Here is a 25,049-nt window from a genome sequence, read left to right on the forward strand (position 1 = left end):
ATGTGTAGCTTGTTATGGATCGCATTTCTGAATATCCTATTCGAAGGTACACGGTCGACGCATGAATGACCATCTAGACATGGTTATGGGTCATCATTGAAGAATGTATGGGTGATGACCTTTGATTCCTCTAAAACCATGTGTTTCTGAAGTAGAAGTCTCTTACAGAAACGCTATATGATGAAAGTCAAGTCAAATGCTTGATCAGGTAGTGAACAAAGGAAGTTTAGTTTGTTTCTCTTCATACTCAAAAACTTCCACTCCATTTTTTTCTGAATCTCTCGACTTTCATTGTTCATTATTTCGCGCGGGGAAAAAAATCTCGCAATTCTAATTTTATCTTTCTTTGTTACTCTCTTATATTTACCAATCCTCCCGGGTTTCTTCCCGTGATATACTCTTTCTGGACTCTACATCCTTTACATTAATACTTCTTGTATCATTTGTTCCTACTTCTAACACTCATTCATACTATTGATACGTTTAGACTTTACCATTCTAACACAACGTCCGCTGCTTCAAGTGTCTACATCACGATTTGGTACATTTTCGGTGAGAAAAGTGTTATTACACATGGTTGCAGCTATGAGGCAAAATCGAATCAGCAAACAATCGCTGTTGATTATTGTTTCTCTTTTAAGCTTAAATTTCGCGCAAGCAAACACTATCTTCGAACGGGCAACATGTCCTCAAGCGGGCTATGTACAATGTGCAAATACTGGGTTACCATCAGACTTTTGTTGCCCCTCTACGTCGACTTGTATAGCGTTAGCACAAAACACCACCTTATTGTGTTGTCCTAGTGGAAGTGATTGTAGTACTATTCAACCTATTACTTGCGACATCACTCAACAAAATATCACTTCACATCCTGAAAATACACTCAAAACTACAGCTCTGACAGCAACTTTGGAAAAATGTGGAAGTAATTGCTGTCCATTTGGTTATACTTGCGTAAATGGAAACTGTCAGATGAACGCCGATCAAGCGGATTCCGTTCCAGGTCAACAACAGAGTTTTGCCGCGGGCAGTGGAACATCACCTGTAGCCACGAGCTCAGGTACACAAGCAACCGCTACTTCGGGAAATCCCTCGTTCACTAACCCATCGTCTACTTCGACTTCATCCTCAACCGGCACACCTATAACTATCATCCCAGAAACATGCGACAAATACCCTGTTGTTGCAATTCTCATAGGTTTATTTCCAGGTATCGCCATAGGAGCCATTCTTGCTCTTCTCACTGTATGCTGTCTCGGTCGCCGTAAACATTCTCAACGCAAAAGCGGTTCCTCCTTCGGAAATATCTCCGACCCTGTTCCCACTAGCGACGTACGTACCGATTTCCTCCGCAAGATGCCTCAAACTCCTTCTACATCCGCAGATGGTACTCCCCGAAGAAATAAAACCATTACACGTGTTCAATCCTTATTTCGAAAATCCACCGCTACAGGAATGTCCAATAGTCCTGGCATAGCTTATCAAAATAGTCCACCTCCAGCATTACCAATCCCACTCAATATACAAAGAAAAAAACAAACAAACGTATCAAATCGACCCATTACTCCTCCTTTACAACGCGAGCCGAGTTATGAAGATATAAATATATTTACAGATGCCGATACCGCGAGTTCTTTTCGACAAGTAAGAGAACAACAGAACCAGAATCAAAGTGTGAATCATCTCGGTTTACCACCAACATTTGGAGTAGAAGGACAAAGAGGAGGAAGTCACAACACTACATTCACGGATATGATGGAGAGGAGTGGATTAGCTGGATTACAGAAGGGTCAACGTACGTATCAACTTCTTGAAGATAATTTGATGAAACAAGAGGGATGGAAAGATAGGGAGGATAGATGATTTGTTTTTTTTTGTTCTGGTTTCTTTTTTGGATGGTTTTTGAATCCCAATTTGATTTTTGAGATACAAAGTTGCTAATTGTTTTTGTTTTTTCGGGCGAAAAGCGTATGTTTATCGAGGAAGTGTAACGACCTATACACCCAGTCCACCACAGAGAGATAGAATGGGATAGTGATGTTGTTTTTGCGGTTATAATTGGGGGTAGGGTAGGGTGAGATTGATTTTTTTGGTGTTATTGATAGGGAGCATGGATACCTAAGAAGTATAGATAATCAGCGACTCGAAGAGATGTTGATGAAAAGTTTTAAAGATACAATCCGCGAGTTCGGATGGGATGGGAGTTTTAAGGTTTATTGGGTGGAGGATTTGGACTGGGAGTTTTGTACTACTTTACTTTACATTGCATTATATTATAGTCTAATATTTTTTGGGGGTTTGTGGAGCTGTCGTGTATACAGACAGATGAATTATATATGAAAATATTTATCTCTTTCTCCGCACCTTTATATTATACTGTGGTATCTAGATACTTGTATACATTATATATCTACATATTTTAAGATTCTTGTACTCTTATAACCTTCATCTCCATTCTACAGTATAATTGAAATAATTACTCACTCACTCTTCTAAATATTTATATATGCCCTCTTCCAAATTCATTTTAGAGTCTATGTACTCTTTACTTATCCAAATCGTCGAATCTTTTCTTCAAAGTTGTTCTTCTTCCTCCTCTTTTTTTTACTCTCCACTCTATATGATATCTACCTAGTATATACCTACCAACCTATATATATATATTACTTACTCTCATCCTATCCTGTCCTGTCCTGTCCCATCCCATCCCATCCCATCCCATAGAACTTCTCACCTAGGTAGCTCCACTCTATCTAGATACCTATTATTACTACCACCACCAATACAAATACGAATACAATTACTGTTATCATCTATCTAGATAATTCCCATCATCTCCACCTTCTCAATCTTCTCCAACCCCCATTATTCTCGTTCTTATTCTTCATCTCTTAACTCATCAAAACGTAAACATAAAAACACAAAGACAAAGACAAAAAGACGGGAATAAAAACACAACCCTCATTTTAATCCAGACTGTATGAACGTAGGTGAATGACTTCAATTCAATGGCCACTGTATTGAGCTTTAGGCGAAAGCGAAAGAGACTAGCTCTTTCAGTAGTGCCTATACAAGGCCTACTACTTTCTGTACATAGCTAGCTCTTTAGATAGAATACAATACAGACATTTAGGACCTACGAATACGTGGGTGCTACGTCCTTCCGTATCCCAACACAGACTGACCCAAAAACAACATAAAATGGAATAAATCTCCAATCTCCCATCTCCCATCATCCTCCCTATACATCCCCTCCCCATTTTAATTCCTCTCCACCAGCCCAAAACTCGCATCCCAACTACTCCATATATCCAAACCCTTCCACAACCTTCCACAAGCACCATCTCTTAACAATATCTCTCAATACTTCTACTCTACTCTACTGATACCAACAAATACATACACTATCCATATTTGCTTCCCCTTCCCATTTCCCACTTCTCTATCATGTGATCATCTATTACTTTAATCATCTATATTTAATTACCTATTAATCTTGTACTCATCATCTTTATTATCTAGATACTCTACTATACTCTACAACCTATCAAGCTCAACTCAACACGATATAATCAACAAATACCGAATAAATCACTCTTGATAATATAATAACTGTTATTTCTATATTTCAAATACTACTTGTATTTACTATATAAAATATTCTTTCCATTGTTACTTGTTCCCTTGCCTCTCCTCTCCTCTCCTCTCCTCTCCTCTCCTCTCCTCTCCTCTCCTCTCCTCTCCTCTCCTCTCCTCTCCTCTTCTTCGTTATTTTCCCTTCTAAAATTCAATTCCAGTTTCACTATCCATTTCACTATTCATTTCACCCTCCATCCTTCAGAAACTCATTTATCTACATACCTACCTCCTACCTCCTAATACACATCAACAACAACAACAACAAACTCAACAAACTCAACAAACTCAACGACCAACAACAACACTAAAATCAACACCACCAACCCTAAATATCTAAAATAACCCAAGATCCACTTACCTACTGCCCTCTCCCCCTCTCCCTCCTTCTTTTCTTAAATTGATCTTTCATACACACACACACACACACACACACACACACTACACATGGACACACACACTACACACAATCAATCCTCTCAATTCAATAACAAACGCTAAATAAATCCCACCTCCCAGCTCATAAACTCATAAAGCCGTGTATAATCCACACCCACACCCACCCACATCCTCAATCAATCAATCAACAAAAAAATGGAGAGAAAAGAAGCATTAAACAAACCACCAAAGGTAGGTAGGTCAAGACTACGATTACAAAAAAAACATATAACATTACGCCATCTTTTTCAAGAAGGGAGACTGACTGACTATACTACCGCCGCAGCCCTAAACAAATCTGGGAACTTTTCCTTCCCACTTTCCAACCACGCGATGCATTATGTACGCTCAATAATAAACAACGAGCAAATTCTAATCAATCTCATTCAATCACTTCCATCAGAATAACGCTATCTCAGCCACCTCCTCAACTATCCGCGTAATCGTCATATTGATGTTGCTGCCATCGATGATTCTCCTTATTCAACGAAGTATTGGAATTAACCCAACTTGGGTTACTCCTCAAGATTCTTTCTCTCTCAAACTCCTTCCATCGCTTCATAGTAATCTTTGAACTATCGAATTCTCCCTCGTATTCAATACCCGCCTTCTTAGTCTTTTCACCAGCTGTCTTACGAGTATCTCCCCAGGAGAAATCATCAAATTTCCAAAAGGCGTATGCTGGAAGTAAGAAATTCCAAATTGGCAATGAGACAAGATAAATCATCATCCAAAGAACATAAACCCAACGATGAGCTGTTATAACAATCAAAACTGCTGGTAGACCAAGGATCAATCCTAAAAGTACGAGCGGAATGACTTGGACAGGGCGACGAATAATCGAAATGATTACTAGAAAACAATTAGTAAAATATCACAATTTCATGAATCATGATTTACTTACCGACGTAGATTGTAAACGCAATAGCGGCTGGAAGAACCAAAGTACTGACGAGATCGATAAAGACGACAAACTGCATACTGAAGCAGAAAGTACCACAAAGATCTCTAACCAGAACCAATTCCATCAGATTGTGAACGGTACTGTTGATCCATCTACGTCTCTGTGACATGAGAACCCAAAGAGAGTCTGGTACTTGAGTTTTGCAAACAGCTTGTGGGACAAATACTTGTTTACGCTTGGGGAATGTTCGAAGCATGAGTGTTGAGAGGTATCGATCCTCTCCCAAAAGTAGCAAGTTCTTCTTGTGTAGCGTGTCTACTACGTTATCGGAGTAATGTTCGACGACATCAGGGTTGGCCAAGATGGGAACCCAATAGTTACCGCCCTTTGGAGCCTTGATTCTATACATGGAGAAACAACCAGGAAGACAAGTAACACCACCGAAAATCGATTCGAAAGATTTGACCGAGTGATGAGAAATAAAGTATTCGAAAACTTGTATCGCGGTTGTGAAACTGGCACGTTTGTTCGCAATCTTTGTCTCTCCGCAAAGTCCCATAATTTCAGGATCTTTAACCATTGCCGATACCATGTGTGTCAAACTGTCTGGGAAAACCTTTGTATCTGCGTCAACCATAAGAACAACCTCATACATATCCGGGAAGATGCCGCTGATTTGATAGAATCCATTAAAGATCTCAAACTCGAGTTCAGTCATACGTTCATCAAACATGACTTTCTGCAAGAAAGACATCAAGATAATTTGACTGTCGCGCTTGCCTCTGTTTCCAGGTTTGCGGTGTGTAGCTTCGTCCGGAGTACCACACTTCACAATACAGACCATTGGAACTCGGAGTTGTCTATTTACGTTGATAGTGGAATCAGCACCGTAATCGTAGAATCCAGCGTACACTTTGGCCATGTTATGTCTCTTCGATCCTCTTTCGACCGCTACGTAAGAGAATGCAGGAACTTCTTCAACAGGAGTGACAAAATCTTTCATCATGCCAAGAACAACTTCTGGTGTTGACTTTGGTTCGCCTTCACCTTTGATAATACCATCACAAATAACCAGAATAGTTTTATGACTATTGGGGTAATCAGTCGTAGCGATAGAGTCGAGGGTCGTACGAATACCAAGTTCACCTTCAGAATAGGCAGTCACGAGAAGAATTGCATGAGCCAGAGGGAATCCGTATGGTTCCCATTCTTTTGGTGGTTGAGGAACCACTAGATCGTGAATGAAGCTGGTAGGACCGGACCCATCGAGATCATTTGAATTATCAGTTCGCAAAAGGCTGTTTCGGCTACTGTTTTGATTTCGGAACATAGGATTGGGGGGAATCAGCTGAGCTGTTGAGGCTTGACTTGCCATGGTTGTAGGTTGAGGGCGTCCAATGCGAGATGATCGATCAGCAGCGGCATAAGGATTCGAGAAACGAGATGTCGTTGGCAAAAACACACTAGTTCGTTTGCTTGTCTTATCGGATCCAGATCCCGCAGCGGAGCTACCAATATCACCAGCCAATCTTGGTGGAGCCCGGTAGATATCATCGGACCATTCCTCGATTTGTTGCTGACGCTTCTTGGGGTCAGATGATTGCGAAGTCTTCGATGCGGCGTATTTCGAGGCAATGAACCATTGGAATATCAAAGCTAAGACGAACTTGACCAGAACAATGGCAAGAATGAACGCCAAAGAGACGTAAAGGACTACTTTGGAAGCGATACATCCAACAGTTTCGGTATCAACACTTCCAACTTTAATGATTTGCTCAAAACATTGAGCAATCTTCTTGTCCTCTGAAGATTGGAAGGCGTGTGTAACATCCCTACCGCGTACAGCGGCGTTGGCAGCGGAAGTCTTATCAGCAAGGGTGGTAAACCTGGATGGAACGGAAACCTGGGTGGTGTTGAACCATTTTAGTAGGTCTAGATCAAGAACATTGCCAGAGTAAACAATAAGGTTCCTGGAGGAATTCTTGATGTCATCCCAGGTGAAATAGACAGCTCCAGCACTATTGAGTCCGTAGAACGACGAGCGAGCATCTGCCTGCAAATGGCACGCGTACCCAAAATAGGCACCCACTGTCTCATTTGGAGAGCTTGAACCGTCTTGATTGAATGCATGGCAAGGGAAGTACCATGCAAGATCTTTATCAGAATTGGTTGGAACGTCCGATCCATCCGCTAAAGTGATTAAGCCTTTGCATTTGCCATTGACATTCTGGAACAAGAAACTTCCGTCCATACCCCCATACTTCTGGGGTAAATCATACAGAACGTTTGCCCCATTTGTGATGCCTGTTGCAGCGGGATGCTCTGATTTTGAAAGATCATACGCGTTCCCGTGGAAGATCATATATCCGGAATCCACATGGTTGACTTGTAATCGTAGACCTGAGCCCGTCCCACACACTGTTGCGGTAAATCCAAATGTCAAGAATCCCACAAATGCCATGATGGAGAGAATAATGCTGATCAATCCCATCTTTTCCCTCCAAGCTCTTTGTTGTGCTTTAGAACGAAAGCCGAAACACTTGAGAACAAAACCTGGACACCAGAAGGTTACAATGGCGCAATAAACATTCCAAAGACTAGGCGGTTTAACAGTGTCGAGGGCCTTTTGCCTTTCCTTCTCCTCCTTGGACATTTTTGGCACTCTCTCCCTCTTCAGTTTATTTCCCCCTCGAGACTTTGAAGCAAGTCCAGCCTTTTCGTTCGAGGCGAGGTCTTCTGGTCCAGCTCCATGACCGCGTGTGGTTCGTCTTGCGGGTGGCGCAATATCTGAATCCGCTTCCCCCGATGATCGAAGCCCCGAAGTCTCTGTATTCGCAGCATCTGCCTCGATGTCCTCCATTATGGGATCGTTGCCAGTCGTTGAAGGTTGGGTATCCATATTGGCGGCATGTTGGCGATAGTGGTAGTTAGGATGGTTTTCATCTATTCTATTACGTTCTGGGCGAATCAGACTGCGCTTCCTCGACATCGCAGTCGCAGGTGTCGAATTTCGCGATGGTGAGATTGGTTCGCGAGACATGGTTGGAGTCATTGGAGATGATGCTGTATCCGCAAAGGAAGATTTCGAAGGTCGACTTTCATGTGTAGGCGAAGCTGGGGGGAGAGTATAGTAGACGGTTTCTTCATCTTGAACTTGTGCGCGCCGCGAATTATTTCGATAGTGGTGAGATCTATGTGATTCACTATGATCAGGTCGCCTAGGAGGAGACATGATTCTAATTCAGCAGAATTGTCAGTTATTACTAAAGAATAAATGAAAGATTCAGAAGAATATTCCAACTCCAATCACTTGGGCGTCTCCGTCGCAGGCAAGAGCGGTTAGAAGGAATGAGGCAGTGGTAATCAAATTCCCCGGGAGAAATTAGCTATTCAACACCTAGACTCTTCTTCTTCTTCTTCTTCTTCTTCTTCTTCTTCTTCCAAGCTTTGCAACAAAAGCGATTATGAGGGGCAAGTATAAGTTTAGAATAATGAAGAATATGGGGAAACGTACATTGATGGCGGTCAAACAGTGGACAAAGTTATTCTGTTTGCACGGAGTAGAGGGATTGTTTTATTACCCCTGTTGAGTGTTGTGGGTTGGTTCCTTGGTCGACCAAATTCAAGAGGAGGTGGCGGCGTTACAGAAGTCCATGTACTGAATGATTAATATTCCTTGAAAATAACGAATGTAGGTAGGTAGGTAGGTGGGCAGATGGAGTGATTTAATTGAGTGAATAAAACATGTACAATAGATGTATGTTTGTATTCTCTCTCTCTCTCTCTCTCTCGTGATATGTAAGACCTGGGGTCTGAATTATTCCAAGATATCGAAAAGTCAAGAAATCTCGATGGCGCAAAGGGGAGAAGCGGAAGTTTATTTTGACTGAGCCAGTGTATTCTGTAGCTAGGAAGGTATTTTTGGCAGGAGCTTATTTTGTGGTTTGCCAGTGGAAACCTCGGAGTAAATAATGGTATGATATGACAATACGAACGATCTCGCCTTGCGGTTTAATAAACGAATGATAACCTTTTCCAATTGTCAAAAGTTCCATATGATAATGATAATAGAACCGAATGAATATATTGGAGGTGGGTTTGGAAGATGATGGAGTCACAAAAACGAATGATTTCTCCTCAAATCTTCACCATGGGATTATGAAAGGTCGAACGAAGTCTTGCACTTGAAGTTCATGATTAGTTCGTGGTTAGAGAGAAGGTGGACAAATGATGGGTACACGGCTACCGAGATATTCACATTCACGTTACTGAATGGTCTTGTACCGGTATTGTTATTTGCTAACCCTAACGAAAGGCAAATCAAGAGAACGGCTTTGGAATGCACCACCAATATTGTCATGACGGCCTATCAGGGATAATGAATAATATATGAATGGTATGCTCACCGGGGATATAAGTGTACGGAGGAACTTGAGATGGGCCCAACATTCGAATTTGGAGAAGAATGATTGGTTTGTTGATTGAGTTTGGAAGGGAAGGGAAGGGAAATTCCTAAAAATATCCATGGTTTAGTAAGTGCCTACGAGCCTACCTAACCTTGGTCGCAAGGGAAGTTGCTAAGGGGATTGATTGATGGATTGATGGATTGATGGATTGATGGATTGATGGATTGATGGATTTGGTACCTTGAATCTCAATGTACCTAGGCAGGTACCTAAATAGATAGATATGCACCTACGGATTAGTCGATTGCTAAGTGGAATACTAATGGAATACTAATGGAATGCTAACAGATATCGTTTGTAAGCACTCTTGCACTTCACACTCTTACACTTCACATCCCATCCTATCATTACCTACCTACCTACCTACCTACCTAGGTAGCAAAGCCAGAAATGCAATCAATGAATGCACTCTGGGAAGGCTCAGGAAGGTTCCTCATCTTGTAGACTTCTCACCGTTCCGCACCGGTAGATCGGTGTCAATCATCATCATCATTCCGGTCCTTGTACATAATCAATCACGACAGATTCGCTTTAGTCGTTTCATACTGTTGACACAACCTTTCCTGGCGCCATTTCCACTTCCACTTCCACTTCCACCTCCATTTCCATTGCGCAAAGCAATGCAATGCATACGATAGCTATATGCAATATGTTGTGTCGGGTTGTTCAACATCCTTGAAAGCCTTGACTCTCCCATGTATTATGGATCATCATGGGAGCTATAAGCTATAACACTAAAACAGTGATACCACCGATAACACCGATAATGCGAGTTTCATCACGAGATATCCAACAGATCTGATGCTTGTGGAATTTGGACCGAATCGACACATTCCACTCCACCTTGCGAACATAAAAAAGTGTCAAGACAGGGGGAAATACGAGAAGAGCAGCGCCAACCGATAATATGCCACCAAGAATACTACCATCTTTTTTTATATTTTTAGCTTGGGTCTGGCGTTACGATGCACTTATTATTGAATACCAGCCTAATCGCTTTAGAAGTGGGATTTGAAAAGAAAGAAAAAATGAAACGACAAACTTCAACTTCTTCATCAATTCCTCTTTTTCTTCACAATCCCCATGCCATATCAAGTCATCAGCTGATCTTAACCTTCAATAAGGGGCACTAGGTAATTGGTACCTACTTCTTCTATGGAGTAGACCCTTGCGTGCCTTGATTAAGAATATTAAGGAGGGGAGGGATTCTCCGCATCAACAACATGAACCATGTCTGTTAAGTACAATCAATGATCGCCACATCCGCTTGACACAAAGTCAATTTTTTTTAAAAGAAAAAAATATCAAAAAATATCAAAAAATATCAAATTATTACTCCGATCGAGTTTCTTGGGGTTTAGTCTCCATGGCATCATCCATTGTCCAACCATTCCTGTTGAAGACAGCACGTTCGAAAGATGGCTGTCATAGCATCCTGCGACTGCGACTACGAAGACATTGATGAGTCTGTGGGTGGGGTGATTGATACCACTCGTGTCTTACAAAGTTCTTATTTAGCTCAATCACGAACTGAACCCTACCTATCTATCTACGGTGTATGATTATTGAAGACCTCAACTTGACTATCGTAAATAGTTCCTCTACTAACAGTCGGTATGACTACCACGACGACAATGACTACCACGACACTTCCATTAGGTGTGTGTCCTGCTCTGCTCTGCTCGTACTCGTTTCCCCCAGAACCAAGCTATACCCTATTTTCCACCACGCCCGCCCGTATGGACCTGACATCCCTCGACTAGGTAAGTCGACTTCGTAACTCAGCCTCGATGTAAAAATTCTCATGGCTGATCTCAGCGCTTGAGACTTGGTATGGAGATTTGGATCCAATTCAGGTACCGTAAGCTAAAATGTGTAGAGGGAAGAAGTAATCAATTATTGGCCAATGTGATATTGAAATGTCCTTTTTGAGGCTCTCGATACCGATACCAAGAATACGGCATGAGGGGGAAAAGGACACTATGCCTAGTAGCAATGAGGCTATCTAAACTTACTTACTTTCTTTCTTTCCGATGATAAATCTCACATTTTTGGCCAACACACATATATATACATTCCGCATGAGTAGTCGTGGACTGACCGAGGAAGTCTAAGACAGCAAAATGTCACTCGTAGCGGGAAAGGTATTCCAATCCATAAACAGGTGAAGTGTCAGACAATAATACATACAATATTCCCTCCCCACCTTTCTTTCTGATCAACGGACAATGAATAAGATAATACTCGTAATGGGATAGCATTTTCTTGCATCAACACCCATAACATATTGCGCGTTCTCTGCATGATTTTCCACTTTTTTTTTGATTGATACGTGAACTTCAGGTGACTTGGAAGATGTTGAGAAAAATTGGAACAGAGGGACGATGTACCTGGATTGGTTTGATGAGCCAATTTATCATCTTGGTTTATCAATCTCGACTGATGTAACAGATAGAATGTGATATATTGTGATTTTGATTTGATATCCCAAGAATCATGTATGATATGACAATTTACTTACGGTAGCATCACAGAATATAAAACGTATCCAATGTCCACGAATTGATTAACTATTTAATGAGCGTAATGCACTGCTGTATAACATCACACATAACATGAACACACACACACACACACACACACGTACCTACCTACCTACCTACCTGCCGACGAGTCTACCTACATACGGTAGCAAGTGATTGACATCTGTCAGAAAAGTGGTAACTGATCACTGGTAACGTAACTCGTCGGAATACACAAGAAACCCCGGATCTTCCAAACCGACATCTTGGGGACCTAGTAGGAAAGGTTTCACAGCGAACCAACGACACTATGCATCTCTTGACGAGGGAGCTAGGATCTGGTCGACTCTTCATGTACTCTGTGCTGGAATGGGATTGGAAGGAAGGTCTTTTCCCCGCAGCTCAACTCCTTTTTTGACGCTTAACCGCCTCTGTTACTTTTTTCTTCCTTTTCTTTCTTTTTCCAATTATCCATACGGAGGAGAAAGACATCCACCCATCGTAAGGGACCAGGTAGGGAACAATAACTCCTAGGCAACTACGATGTATTTGGAGGAAAGTGGAGATTTCGAGTGATTGACTTGACTTGACTTGACTTGACTTGACTTGACTTGACTGCTAGTCTACTTGCTGTACATAGGAAGTTGTAAGTTGTAAGTTCAAATCGCATCAGATGGGCTCAAGCAACGTAAGACCTAGATAGGGTAGCTGGGGAGAGCTAAGTGCGCTTTGAAAGTTTTAGGACCCTCCCGCCCTACCTATCTAAGTAATACTACCGTAGCTAATAAGTGCAAACTTTATAGAGCACGGAGACAAACTCAATCAAATTATTAAGTCGATTGATATGCAAAGCGGGGACATCAGTGACTGTGTCAATAGTAATTATCACATTTATCACATCATAATTATCAATCTCTCTTTTATGGAGATGGACATTGAAGATTGGAGATTATTAGAAGAATTCGAATGTCAAGCAATCAAGCAAGTACCGTAATTACAATAATAGTGGTACCGCAAGCGTCATCGCATACCTGATACTTAAATCGTACAATGCTCCGTCCGTACTGACGGCTACTGAGCATTCCCGAGGCCGAGAAAGAAGGGTCGAGTCTGTTGAGAAAGAGTTTCTCATTCTGACGTGCGTGCGACAACAGCATTCCTGCATATTGCATCTTCATTCCTCTCCCTCATCACGCGAAACTCAATCCAGTCATATCAGTCATAGTCAACCAAAGCCGAGCCGACCATCGGAAACGGAGGGCCAATTCCAGATTCCAGATTCCAGATTCCAGATCCCAAATTCCATTGTACACTTTGTCAACAAGAAAAACCACTTCGTGTGTGAAGGATATCCATCTAGAGTATCAGCCGCACCTCTGTCTGTACTTCGTATGTCAACCCACCAAATACTACCTTCATACATCGTACTCGCGGGGGGCATAAATAATTCCTAGGGTTGCGACAGGGGTGTAATCCTAAAATATTATTCACTTGCCCTTTGATGCTCCGAAACCAACAAGAATAATAAGGTTACCGCCACGGATACATTCATTCTTCTTTGTGTTCAAATCACATCACTTTGCCTCTGGACTCTGAAGGGAAATTACAAAAAATTTCATCATTTCATCAGACAGCTTTGTGCAAGTAGTACCGGTAAGAGCTTACATTGTACATTCAAATAATCTCCCTATGGAGATCGAGGATACCATCTTACTCAATACTGATTCACCTTTTACTTAGACCAAACCCCTTCCTTTTTTTTTCTTAAAAAAAAAAAAGCCCTCGATCTACCACACTCGTTTGCCTTGCATCTCCAACATTTACGATTACACAAGTACCTGAGAAATACCGGCATAGAATAAACTCTCGCTCGCCATATATCGCATCTTTCCCCTCCTACCTCGGTACCGACTGATCTTACTATTGCAGCGCAACTTCTTGATATCCGGAAAGTACGCAGATATATCAGAAAGAATCACCTAACCTCGTCCAGTGGAGTTTGGGTGGAGAAGAGTCGAACAGCGGGTCAAAGGTCGAGCAATACGGAACTTGACCATGCCAGCCCAAGTTGCAACCCCCCCTGGTCCAGAAGGCTTCAGCAAAGCTTCCACCAAAGGATCACCGGCAGGATATTTTGACGGTGAAAATTCGAAAGAAAATAATACTGGACGAAAGTCAGTACCACCGTCACCTCCCGCTGGAAGAATCCAAGGATCACCAATGACTCCCACTAAACTCAATATCCAACGACAGTCTCGTCAGTCGCAGATCGGGAACGAAGAGGAATCACGTAAAACTCATGAAAATGAGAGTTTTCAGCAGTCAGAATTGTTTCTACCTGTGACTACTGAAATGCCATACCGAACACCGCCGCCGCCGCCCACAACTGTTATAGATCCTCCTCAGCAGTCAGACCTAAGGATGTCTGGGGAATCATCGTCAGCTTCAAGACCTTCATCAGAGACCTCGGCAGCCTACCCAAGCCGATTTGGAAATGGAATTCCCGAACGAATCGATGAAAATGAAGCTGATGCACATGAGCAGCCAGTGCCTCAATTGCAATATTACCATCAGGCTACAACAACTCCAAACCATCGAGCTTCTATGCCCATTGGCACAGGTTCAACCGACTTCATGGAAGCGGGAGCTTCGACTAATCGCCATTTAACCCCTAGTTCATATGCCCGACATTCTTCTAATAATTCGAGTCAGAGACCATTATCTGCGTATTCTGACTTGGGTGGGAGAACTCGTTCACCTGGCAATGGCCCCAACTCACCAACTTGGCGTACGGGATCCGCTAATTCGGGGAGGTCTCATGATAGGCCAATGTCGTATATCGACCTTGCTAACATGCCCTACACGAGACAACATGCACCGGGTCCAATTTCACTAGATAATTCACAGCTAAGGACAGTTGTGGGATCAAATGCGTCACTATTGAGTGCACAGAAGACATTGGAAATGTATCGGCAAAATGCCAAGAAATCGAGTAGCTCGGAGATACAATATTCTTTTGCTATATTTTTAATACAGGCAGCTCAAGAGGCTGGTTTAAACCTGGAAGAAGACACTCCACGAAAAGCTAGCCCGAAACCTGGTCGCAATAGCCCTTATATAGAGAGTGAACCTGCCACTCCACAAAACCTCCTGCGCGAAGCCAAGAGCATTCTACAAAAGCTGGCCGACCGAGGGTATCCATTCGCACAATATTATTTGGCTGACGGCTTTTCCTCTGGGCTATTCAATAAAGGAAAACCAGATCACCACACAGCTTTTTCATTATTCGTTTCAGCAAGCAAGCACGGCCATGCTGAGTCTGGCTACCGAGCTGCGTTGTGTTATGAATTTGGGTGGGGCTGTAGAGCTGATGCTGCAAAGGCAGTGCAATTCTATCGAGTAGCGGCAGCTAAAAACCATCCTGGTGCAATGACTCGTCTTGGTCGAGCTTGTCTCTCTGGTGATCTCGGCTTTGATCGATATAAGGAGGGCCTTAAATGGCTGAAACGAGCCACTGAATCGGCTGATGCTCAGTACAATTCTGCGCCGTATCATCTTGGAGTATTGTACGAGAATGGCTACGGAGAAGATCTTTTCAAAGATGAAGCTTATGCGGCTGAGCTTTTTACCCAAGCTGCAGAGTTAGGAAACGCCGACGCTTCTTTTAAACTAGGCCAGGCATATGAACATGGAAAGCTCTCGTGTCCTCGAGATCCTGCTCTAAGTGTGCATTTCTATAATGGAGCTGCGGAGGCTGGTAATCCCGAAGCTATGATGGCGTTGTGTGCTTGGTATCTGATTGGTGCGGAACCAGTACTCGAAAAAGATGAGAATGAGGCATACGAGTGGGCACGAAGAGCTGCTGATATGGGTATGTGTTTTATAATGTTCATTCATCAATCTCAAACTAATCATATTATAGGTCTTCTCAAGGCAGAGTATGCTATAGGATATTTCACGGAGATGGGTATTGGTTGCCGACGCGATCCGCTGGAAGCTAATGTTTGGTATGTGAAAGCTGCCGAATCTGGCGATGAGCGCGCGAAGCACCGACTTGCCAAAATCCGAGCAGCAGCGTCGGGAGGTACACCCATGGAAGTTGCCCCACCCAGAAATGCGGCCAAGATTAAGAAAAGTGCTTCGGCAGTCGATAAACCGGGGAAAGATGAGAAGGAGTGTGTGATAATGTGAAGAGCGGTACGAAAGCCCCGACTTTGGAGAGGGAACGCAAAAAGCTTTGCAGCCACGCCAATCAGTTCTGATGTCTAATAATTATCGGTTGGAACATTTAAAAAAGCAGAATCTGGAAACTAGCGCGTACAATGTGGTCCGGACTGTATTAGCAGAGATAGACTGTTGGCTGTGGGCATAGCTGTCGATATAGAAAGGCGTGATATAGATCTCGCAGGATAAGATTTGAATGCATTGGGCAAAATGCCTTGCTTTTTTTCGCGTTTGATACGTTGCATGCGAGGCGTGGCGTTTCATTACTCTACATAATGAATGGCGTCTTTTGGTTTTATCTTTTTATTTTATCATGTTTCGAGGGAAAAGAAATATCTTTGTGTGCGGATTTCTTTATATAGCATTGATGATGTTTGTATTTGAACGGGGAAGATGGAGCATAGTCTAGGGCGGGGTTAAGCATGGTTCTTTTGGGAGTGGGAAGGGAGATTTCAGGGAGCGGGATTCGGCTAAATGACACATGTACGAAGGAGAGAATTATAGGAGGTGACTTTTTTCACCAGGGGCTTAGCCGAGTGAGTGAGTTGGGGGCGAGATTTGAAATGGGATGAGATAGGTAGTGATGGATTGAGTACCTACTCAGGAAATGATTGAATTTGTTGAAGGAGGAGCAGATGGGGAAATGAGTAGATGGGGAAAAGATAGGTACCTAGGTAGTGATCGTTTTGTTGCCACTCAATATAATGACGTTATATGATCTATGGATTTCATGGATTAATGATTGATATGTATGTGTGTGGGGAGGTTGAATGATGAGTGGATGTCGAAGTTTCTACATATATATAGGTATGTTTTTTGATTATTTGTCTTTACGAGAAGATGAAGAGGTGTAGAAGTGTTGAGTGCGTTTGAGTTTGAGTTTGGGTTAGGGGTGTTGGCATTGGCTAGTCGCCTGTGTGATGTATAGATAATACCTAGATACGTAGCGTAGCGGATTAATTATTGATGTAGATGGGTATTGAATCGATTCATCTAAATACCTGGGCCTTCTTTCTTTCTACTCCTTTTTTTTTCTTTTTTTCTTCTTCCTAATTTTATCTTTTTTTTTTTTTTTGGTCTTTGGAATGGAATAAAAATGAATATCTAGTCGAGGATGGATATTCGAGGATGGATATTCAAGAATAGATGGATGAATATTAATTATTATCTATTAACTCTCCTCTTTTTTAATCTATTTATTTGTATAATAACTCTGTAGATTAAATTGTAGATTAAATTGTAGATTAGAATATGCAACACGAGGCGAGATTGTGTATCATTGCTGGAGATGAAGATGGAGATGGTGATACCTACCTGGGAGAATAGGGATATGTTGAATAGGAGGTATATTATATTATATATAGGTAGGTAGGTAGGTAGGTAGGTAGATATTTGGAGGTGTTTATTGATGGAATTGGGATTCGAGTGATTTCTTCACAAATACAGGACTACGGGTACTTGAGGGCGCAATAGGTGGATGGGTGGGTGGGTAGTTTTATTGGAATGGGGGAATGCTTGAGAGAGGAGGAGAGGTGTGGGAGAGGAGATGTGTGGGAGAGGAGTGGGAGAGGAGATGTGTTTGTTAGTGATATGTGTGTGTGTGCTTTGTGTTGATCGCTTTCTTTGGGAAATGATTAATTTGATCTGGAGAGGGAGAGGGAGAGGGAGAGGGAGAGGGAGAGGGAGAGGGAGAGGGAGAGGGAGAGGGAGAGGGAGAGGGAGAGGGAGATGGGGATGGGGATTATGGTTTGATGGGTGTGGTTTGATGAATTGTTTGGAAAAATGAGAATGAAAATCTAGAATGGGGCTTTGATGATGAGATGAGATGTGATGAGATGATGTTGTGAGATGAGACGAGATGAGATAAGAGAAAGTTTGATTGATTGATTGATTGATTGATTGATCGATAAGATGGATGGATGGATGTATTTTTTGAATAGAAAGTCTAGAGAATGAGTGAGCAAATGAGCGGGTTTATATGAGCACGAAATAGTATGCCGTTGTATACGGAGAAACATTGCTAGGAATCACTAAAAATATTTATCTACAACAAAAACCCAATCTTCAAACTCTCTCCCGTCTGGCCACGTTCTTAATCTATTGTCTACATGTTCACTTCAAATCTCTTACTCGTTCTGATTCTCTCTCCAAACTTGACCAGCAATAATGGTATGGGCACAAAGACTGGTGCGATAAAGCCCAAAACATAATTGCCCCATCCGAGCCCAAGTTTGCCATATAGGGGCGGCCCGGCTAGAGGAAGCACTGTACCCGCCACATTTCGTAATACTATCATAGCTACCATCGCAGACGCTGCGTGCTGTGTATATGCGTCCACAATATATGTGACGCCAGGAAGAGTCGTAAGTATCAACCCGCAATCGGGACGATGTATTGAACGTGTTTTTCGGCTGTCCATCCGTAGATGACGAATCCGATGGGGAGAATTATTCCGCCAAGAACCATAACGGGTAGTCTGTATTCGGGCTGTATCTCTCCTCCAGCTGCCTCTCGGATCGCCCATTCGTCGAGGAGGAGGGTGCAGCTGATGGCTCCAATGAACATGCCGATTCCTGTCCCGATAAAGGTGAGTCCGACGGGTCCTTGTGATACGTTGAAGTGGGACTCGAATATCTCGATTAAGGTTGTCATTACTAGATAGAGCCATCCATAGATAACTGTCGAATACAGAGACACGATCAGAATAATCGGAGAGAAGAGAAGCATCTTTACCAGTCTCAAAGCTGCCGTTCGGAAGACGTCGCCTTTAGAAAGATTTTTCGCGTATTTAGATCGGAGTGCCATGTTTCCTGTTTCTCTTCTTAACCGCTTCGTCTTTTTTTGGAAAATCGTTACCGCGTATGTTTCTCTCAGGAATAAAAATCCTATCTGAACCACGCCGGTTGCTATCGTGATGATCCAGAATGTCCAGCGCCATCCCGCTGCGGCGGTGAGATATCCTCCGATGATTAGTTCAGTGATGATACCTAGTAGTGGACAAAGACTGATAAGTGATATAGCGCCTCCGCGCTGCTCGGGAGGAAACATGTCACCGATTGTTCCATCGTTGAGTGTGGTAGATGCAGCCATCAAACCACTTAATCATCGGAACGCAATGAGCATGTGGATGTTGGTGCTGGTTGCTCCCCCGATGGAGAAAATGACGAAGGTAATATTGGCTATATTGTATATCACGCATTTCCCATAAAGCTCCGCGAGGGGAGCGATAATGAGGGGAACGAGAATCTCGCCTAGCTCCCAGATGGAAACTAAGATGGTAGAGTATAGATCACCGCTTTCGTGGAAGTCTGCGAGGATTTGCGGGGCTGCAGGGGCTACGATAATGGTTCCTAGATTGCTGGAGGAGTCAGTAAGTAGAGGATCCGAGGCAGTTTAGACATACACCATTAGATTCATCAGGAAAAGAATTGCAACCATGGCCCATTTGTAGCGGGGAGACCAGTTTAGGGGGTTTGTGGGATTGTCTGGACCTTCGAAATCGACGATATTGGGATCGGCCATGGTTTTAGTAAGTTGAGGGGGGTTCTTTTGATCTGAGGGTTGTTGGGTCTTCTGGTTTTTAATCAGACATTTTGAACTGGAACTGCACGAGGGTCTGAAGGGATGGATGGTGAAGGGTTTCCGGATGACTTGAAGACTTCTTTTTTACAACTGCAAGTTCGATTCTCATACTCAAGATCCAATAATCAAAACAACGTAATATCTCATCTCTATATACACGCAAGCCAAATCTACACGGTAAATTTGTTCCAATTCCTACCCCCCTTGCCACAATTCCGAGAAAGAAAAAAAAAACCAATTTCTCAACAACCCATATCGATTTCCTCACGAGATACGTATCCTCAACATGTACTCCTCTTACAACTCTCCAAATCAGGAAGCTAGCAATTCTATATCGTGGGAATAGATAAGGATATTTCTTTTGGAGATACAATTGTAGGAAATTGTAATTTGCGATGCGTGTCAGACCAACCAACCAACTAACTGCGGGTATCAACTGTTGCGAACAATTGTGACGTGGTCGAGGTGCGGGATATTGGATACGGGATAGTAGATATAAAAAGCATATTTTTCAGGATCTCGAGAATTCTCACCGGGAAAAAGAAGAGAGAGATTGAATACTTACTTCTCAACTCACTACACTAGTTCGATTTTTCCATCTCCCATTCTGCACATCCCCATCCCCAAAATGTCCCCCTTCACCGTAACCGAAGCGCACACGCGCTCCGAAATCAACACCATAGCCCTGCTCATCCAAAAAGCCAACCGCACACCCTACCGACCCTTCGTCGCCATCCAAACGCCCTTCGCTCCCGATCACCCCACCGCGCTGCGCCTCTCGCAAGACTGGTTTTGGAACAACCACATGCACACACCGGGCAGTCATTGAATCACAGTTCAGGATCGTGAAACTGGAGAGGTAGTCGGCGCGGCGAGTTGGTTGGTGAATGAGAAGAATATTTTTCCGAGTCCGATGCAGAAGATTGAGGCGGAGTGGTGGCCGGAGGGGGAGGGGAGAGAGTTTGCGAATTTTGTGCTGATGCAGGCGTTTAGGCCGAGGATGAGCTGGATGAGGAGGGGGTGTGTCAGTGAGTTTATTTTTTGATTTCTTCTTGTTATTTCCTTGAAGGGAACAAGTTTTAGCAGAAATAAACGAAACTAATCATGGACATCTAACAGTCCCCAATATCCTAGCTACGCATCCTTCCTACCATCGTCAAGGCGTAGCAAGTCTCTTGATGCAATTTGGAGAGGAAAAAGCGAAAGAGCTTAAGTTGGAGTATGTGAATGATTTTTCAACCTGCGGGTTTTCCCATTTGCCCAATTTCATATCTTGATCTCAAACCCGAATTTTCCACCTCTTCTGCAAAGACATTCTTTTTTCTGCTAGCATAGACTTTGATTTTTTTGAAGAAAAAATCATCTGAAGTCTCATTTTTGGAATTTAAAACTAACGATACAAGATGCTGGAGCGAAGCCGAAGGCGGAGCAGGAAGAGAAGGAGCGAGATTTCTACTCGAGAAACATGATTGGAGATCGTTACTTGAATATTGCATTTATGGAACCAAGGAGAATATGAGTGAGGAGTGGCAGGAATTATGTCATAAGTGTTAACCGCAAGAACAGTATGCAATGGTGAGTTTCATTTTCTATTGAAGTTCATTATGTTTCTTTTTTGGATCTTGGAGGTTAGGGGATTGCGGGATAGTATTGTGATATGTTCCTTGGGGTTTGGAACCCGGTTTTCATGTACCGGAGTTTACGTCACCGATTAATTGGTTGATTGATGTGTACGAAGAAGTTCTTGACGTACCCCCAACTTCAACTTTTCCTCTTGATTCTGGGTTTTTTGCGCGGGAACATGTACTAACGTGTCTACCAGTGGAAACCAAAAGGAGGCGTGTGGACGGATGATACGGTTTTGCCGTGGGATTTGGGGGTAGAGAATTAAGCATGCGTGGCTTGCTTTGTTCTGAAATGATGGGATTGATTCTTGATGAACAAACGCATTTCGTGTGGTGGGATGAGGAAGAGGATGAGAGAAGAGGAAAGGAGGAAGAAATGTATGGATGATTTACTGAGAGCGGTACGAAGGGCAATAGACTGGAATAGCGATGATGGGGTGGAGATATACATTGTTTATCAGTTCTAGTCGATTTCAAAGACCTAAATGATTATTCAATAAACACGGTCTTCTTATAGACACAACTTATTGGTGTGTCCGTGAACTTGGTCATACAGATGACAATAATAAGATATACAATCTCTCGTTTCTTCAAATATAATTTGATCCAACACTTTCGAACGATTTTATTGGTTCAACAATACAAATAGTGCGAATATTCGAGACAATTTGCCTAGTATTCAAACTACATAGGGACTCCGAAACCCCTTATATAGCCTTCCTTCTCATTTCCAAATACCTCAATTCCATCATATTCATACTCAAACACGAAGCCGATTTCTTCAGTCTTGAATCTGTAATTTCTAGTTTCATAATTGCATTTATAAGCTTTGCTGTTATTCTCAGTTCCCGCGTGGGGATTCCTCAATCTGCTTCGCTAGTTTCGACTTCAGATGAATGGGGAAATCCTAAATCGTGGTCCAGAAAATTTACTTCGAAGATTGTGTTTTTATCTTTTTCGGTCTCGATGAATTGGACTCATTGCCAGCTTGTTCATATTTCTTCATATTCTTGGGGAGTTCAGCCGAGATGCTTGAGAGTTACCTTCCTTTCGAGGATTTTGGCAATGGTTGGTGATGTCATCGTATCGCGCCGTGCCTGTTTGTCCGATTTAGTGTTATCAATTTAACAAGCTGTAGTTCAACGATCCAAACTTCTCCTATATGTGAGACTATGTCATATGATTTAATTGTTCAAATTATGAACGATGTTGAAAGACCCAAAGAGCTGGAAAGAATGATATATATTAGGAATGATATATATTAGGAATGATTTATATTGTCTGTAAACTATCATCACTGGGTATATTGCAAAAAAGCACACAGTCTAGATTAATGAATGTACTGGTTTCATTAGTAGATATAATCAAGTAGGGAAAGAGTAACCCAATTAATCACCATAGGATCCGAATGTTTCTGGCTAGCGAACATATCGGCTAAAAACTAGCCCCTTAGCCCCCCCAAATACTTTCCACATTCATTCTCGGTGAATATAAAAAGAGGTTCATACATTAAAAGTTTCTATTGCTTATTCCAGAAGCTGGAACTTTAATATTCTATTGAAATGATTTATCTATTCAGGCGTCAAGAGTTGTGAAATTGCAAAAGACAATGAGAGAAAAATATATCCTAGTAACAGGAGCGAGCTAAAAGTAGTAGCGACTAGAATGACCAGGAATATGAAACTCAAAAATCACAAAACTATAAGAAGTTGAATGTGATAACTTTCTAAAGTACAGAATAACTCCACGAGCACACTACAATGCAAGGAAAACAAATCGATCAACCTCGCGAAGAAGGAAAAATTCACAAAAACACACAAACCCAAATTGATGGATTCAAGGAATGAGTGGCCACTCTATTCTATTGAAGTATATACTGAAGTGAGATATATAAAAACAGACACGGAATCAAAGAGAACGAAACATCTAAAGGGCGAAAAGCCCTCAAAACCCAGATAACAAGTCATCACGCACAGCGCACCTCCTCACATCCTCTAACAACCACTGAGGCAAAGAACCGAGTTTCCTTGATAGTTGCACTCTGTATCATTGTGTTAGTACGCATCCATGATAACCGACTCATTCGCATTCTCAAAGCAAAAAGAAAAAAAAAATACATACTTCCGTTCAAGATTCCTCCCACACCGTTAGTCCAGTAAGCGCAATCGGCTCCGCCGGCACGCAGATTCTCCGAGTTCATCTCGGTGCAGGCTTCGTGCACAACAGCTGAGAAGGAGAGTTAGTTCAATATCCAACTGAAACGATCGTATCGGATAAGAGGGGTATGGGAACACTTACAGCCTCGGATGGTCGTGTAGTTGTTGTTTGCAGTCCAGACTTTAGTAACGTCATCCTGGGACCAAGCGTTGATGTTGGTAGCAAGAGCGAGGATGGAGGAAATGATAATGCTGATGAATTGCATGGTTGCGGTGGATGGGTTGGATGGTTTAGATTGAGGTGATTGAGTTTATTGTATGGTTGAATGAGATGATTGAATGATTGAATGATTGTATGATTCTGTGATGAAGAGAGAGTTTAAATGGGTGATGGAAAGGGAGTTTATATAGATTTTGATCTCTCTATTCACCATCAATCTGAGGATCAATCTTCATATAAAAACTATCCAGAGGCTGTTTTTCACTTGGCTTTCTTTGACATTTTTTGACAGTAAATTCTGTCATGATGTTCAAGATTTCTCGTACAGAATTACTTTGTTCACTTGGCATTGTACATTGTGCACTACGCCAAGGTGGCCATATTCCTTTGGACATCTCGTCGCTTCGACCCTTCGACGCTTCGCCCAACTTTGGGGGCGACGACTAGACAGAGAAGGATTATATTACATCTCTAATTTTGTAATTTCCATTCAAACAGCTTCAGTAGAGAAAAGACGGGAAGACAAACAACTGAACCCTTGAGACATTCTCAAAGTTGCCAAACTCGAAATTTTTCAACATTCAACAAGGAGTTCCAACAGGACCCCGCCACCACACATACACTATCAGAAAACAACAGATCTAGAACCACACACCAGATGCGACAGCATAGCTCTCACGCGCAAATCAACAAACCCGAGAAAAGATCGCAAAGCTTCCAATCTTCTATTCTTCCATTCTAAGCGCCGAACCCAGCCCACGATCCAGCGATCCCCCATCTTCGATTGACACGCGCGATCACCCTCTTGGCCTAATTGTAATTTTAAGCTTAAACCTCACGGTCACACAAACTCCTAACCGCCTCCTCTCCACTCCACAAACCCCAAACCCGACCATCCCAATACCAATACCAAGGAAGCGCCCCACAAAAACCCAACAAAAATCCCGAAAGAGCACGCCCCCAAAAGCGTGGAGAAATAAGCTTAAATCAAAGTTAGTTCCTGCCGCGGGAGATGCAAGGCACAGGACGCCAAGCGCCTACCCGCTCTCACCTTCGTATTTGCGCCAGTGGTAAGGACGCTGAGATGTCCAATCTGTATTCTGTACGTATATCGCCCACCCATCCACCCACTTTCTCCATCCCATACATCATGAGCGAGCAGAAGTAGCGAAGGATCGATACTCTGTAGTGCGATGTGACCAATCGTTGTATGCTTACTTTACCTATGATTGAAATCTTTCGAAGCGAATGCGAGATTTGATTCAACATTTTAACC

At 42.5% G+C, this 25,049-nt stretch overlaps 6 protein-coding genes across 6 annotated transcripts; 3 read left to right on the forward strand and 3 right to left on the reverse strand.

Annotated features, from left to right (window-relative positions):
* Positions 1 to 573: 573 nt before the first annotated feature.
* On the forward strand, positions 574 to 2,303 carry EAE97_007518 (uncharacterized protein; the record flags this gene model as incomplete). The annotated part of the gene is made up of 2 exons (XM_038878033.1): positions 574 to 1,795; positions 1,968 to 2,303. The coding sequence occupies 2 exons, from the start codon at positions 574 to 576 to the stop codon at positions 2,033 to 2,035; spliced, it is 1,290 nt and encodes a 429-aa protein (XP_038730871.1). The 3' UTR covers positions 2,036 to 2,303.
* Positions 2,304 to 3,848: 1,545 nt separating this feature from the next.
* On the reverse strand, positions 3,849 to 9,618 carry EAE97_007519 (uncharacterized protein). The gene is made up of 4 exons (XM_038878034.1): positions 9,385 to 9,618; positions 8,493 to 9,161; positions 4,979 to 8,214; positions 3,849 to 4,926 (listed from the first exon to the last, which is right to left on the reverse strand). The coding sequence occupies exons 3-4, from the start codon at positions 8,208 to 8,210 to the stop codon at positions 4,502 to 4,504; spliced, it is 3,657 nt and encodes a 1,218-aa protein (XP_038730872.1). The 5' UTR covers positions 8,211 to 8,214; positions 8,493 to 9,161; positions 9,385 to 9,618; the 3' UTR covers positions 3,849 to 4,501.
* Positions 9,619 to 14,021: 4,403 nt separating this feature from the next.
* Positions 14,022 to 16,157, forward strand: EAE97_007520 (uncharacterized protein; the record flags this gene model as incomplete). Its single annotated transcript, XM_038878035.1, has 2 exons — positions 14,022 to 15,837; positions 15,889 to 16,157. 2 exons carry the CDS (start codon positions 14,022 to 14,024, stop codon positions 16,155 to 16,157), a joined length of 2,085 nt encoding a protein of 694 aa, XP_038730873.1.
* A 2,403-nt stretch (positions 16,158 to 18,560) lies between these two features.
* On the reverse strand, positions 18,561 to 19,280 carry EAE97_007521 (uncharacterized protein; the record flags this gene model as incomplete). Its single annotated transcript, XM_038878036.1, has 1 exon — positions 18,561 to 19,280. One exon carries the CDS (start codon positions 19,278 to 19,280, stop codon positions 18,561 to 18,563), a length of 720 nt encoding a protein of 239 aa, XP_038730874.1.
* A 1,120-nt stretch (positions 19,281 to 20,400) lies between these two features.
* On the forward strand, positions 20,401 to 21,732 carry EAE97_007522 (uncharacterized protein; the record flags this gene model as incomplete). The annotated part of the gene is given in 5 exon segments (XM_038878037.1): positions 20,401 to 20,593; positions 20,609 to 20,800; positions 20,892 to 20,991; positions 21,176 to 21,347; positions 21,595 to 21,732. 4 exon segments carry the CDS (start codon positions 20,401 to 20,403, stop codon positions 21,324 to 21,326), a joined length of 636 nt encoding a protein of 211 aa, XP_038730875.1. The 3' UTR covers positions 21,327 to 21,347; positions 21,595 to 21,732.
* A 1,519-nt stretch (positions 21,733 to 23,251) lies between these two features.
* Positions 23,252 to 23,948, reverse strand: EAE97_007523 (uncharacterized protein). Its single transcript, XM_038878038.1, has 3 exons — positions 23,696 to 23,948; positions 23,519 to 23,623; positions 23,252 to 23,438 (listed from the first exon to the last, which is right to left on the reverse strand). Exons 1-3 carry the CDS (start codon positions 23,817 to 23,819, stop codon positions 23,392 to 23,394), a joined length of 276 nt encoding a protein of 91 aa, XP_038730876.1. The 5' UTR covers positions 23,820 to 23,948; the 3' UTR covers positions 23,252 to 23,391.
* Positions 23,949 to 25,049: the final 1,101 nt, after the last annotated feature.

The sequence above is a fragment of the Botrytis byssoidea genome (assembly GCF_014898295.1).
Source record: "Botrytis byssoidea strain MUCL 94 chromosome Unknown BBYS_015, whole genome shotgun sequence".
In the NCBI taxonomy this organism is placed as follows: Eukaryota; Fungi; Ascomycota; class Leotiomycetes; order Helotiales; family Sclerotiniaceae; genus Botrytis; species Botrytis byssoidea.

Excerpts from the sequence above, each read along its gene's own strand:
- EAE97_007519 (XM_038878034.1), bottom strand. The coding sequence starts at position 8,210 with ATGTCTCCTCCTAGGCGACCTGATCATAGTGAATCACATAGATCTCAC. Across the intron at positions 4,927-4,978 it reads TGCGTTTACAATCTACGTCG|TAATCATTTCGATTATTCGT; the intron begins GTAAGTAAATCA and ends ATTGTTTTCTAG.
- EAE97_007523 (XM_038878038.1), bottom strand. The coding sequence starts at position 23,819 with ATGCAATTCATCAGCATTATCATTTCCTCCATCCTCGCTCTTGCTACC. Across the intron at positions 23,624-23,695 it reads CTACACGACCATCCGAGGCT|CTGTTGTGCACGAAGCCTGC; the intron begins GTAAGTGTTCCC and ends TCTCCTTCTCAG. Across the intron at positions 23,439-23,518 it reads GGGAGGAATCTTGAACGGAA|AGTGCAACTATCAAGGAAAC; the intron begins GTATGTATTTTT and ends ACAATGATACAG.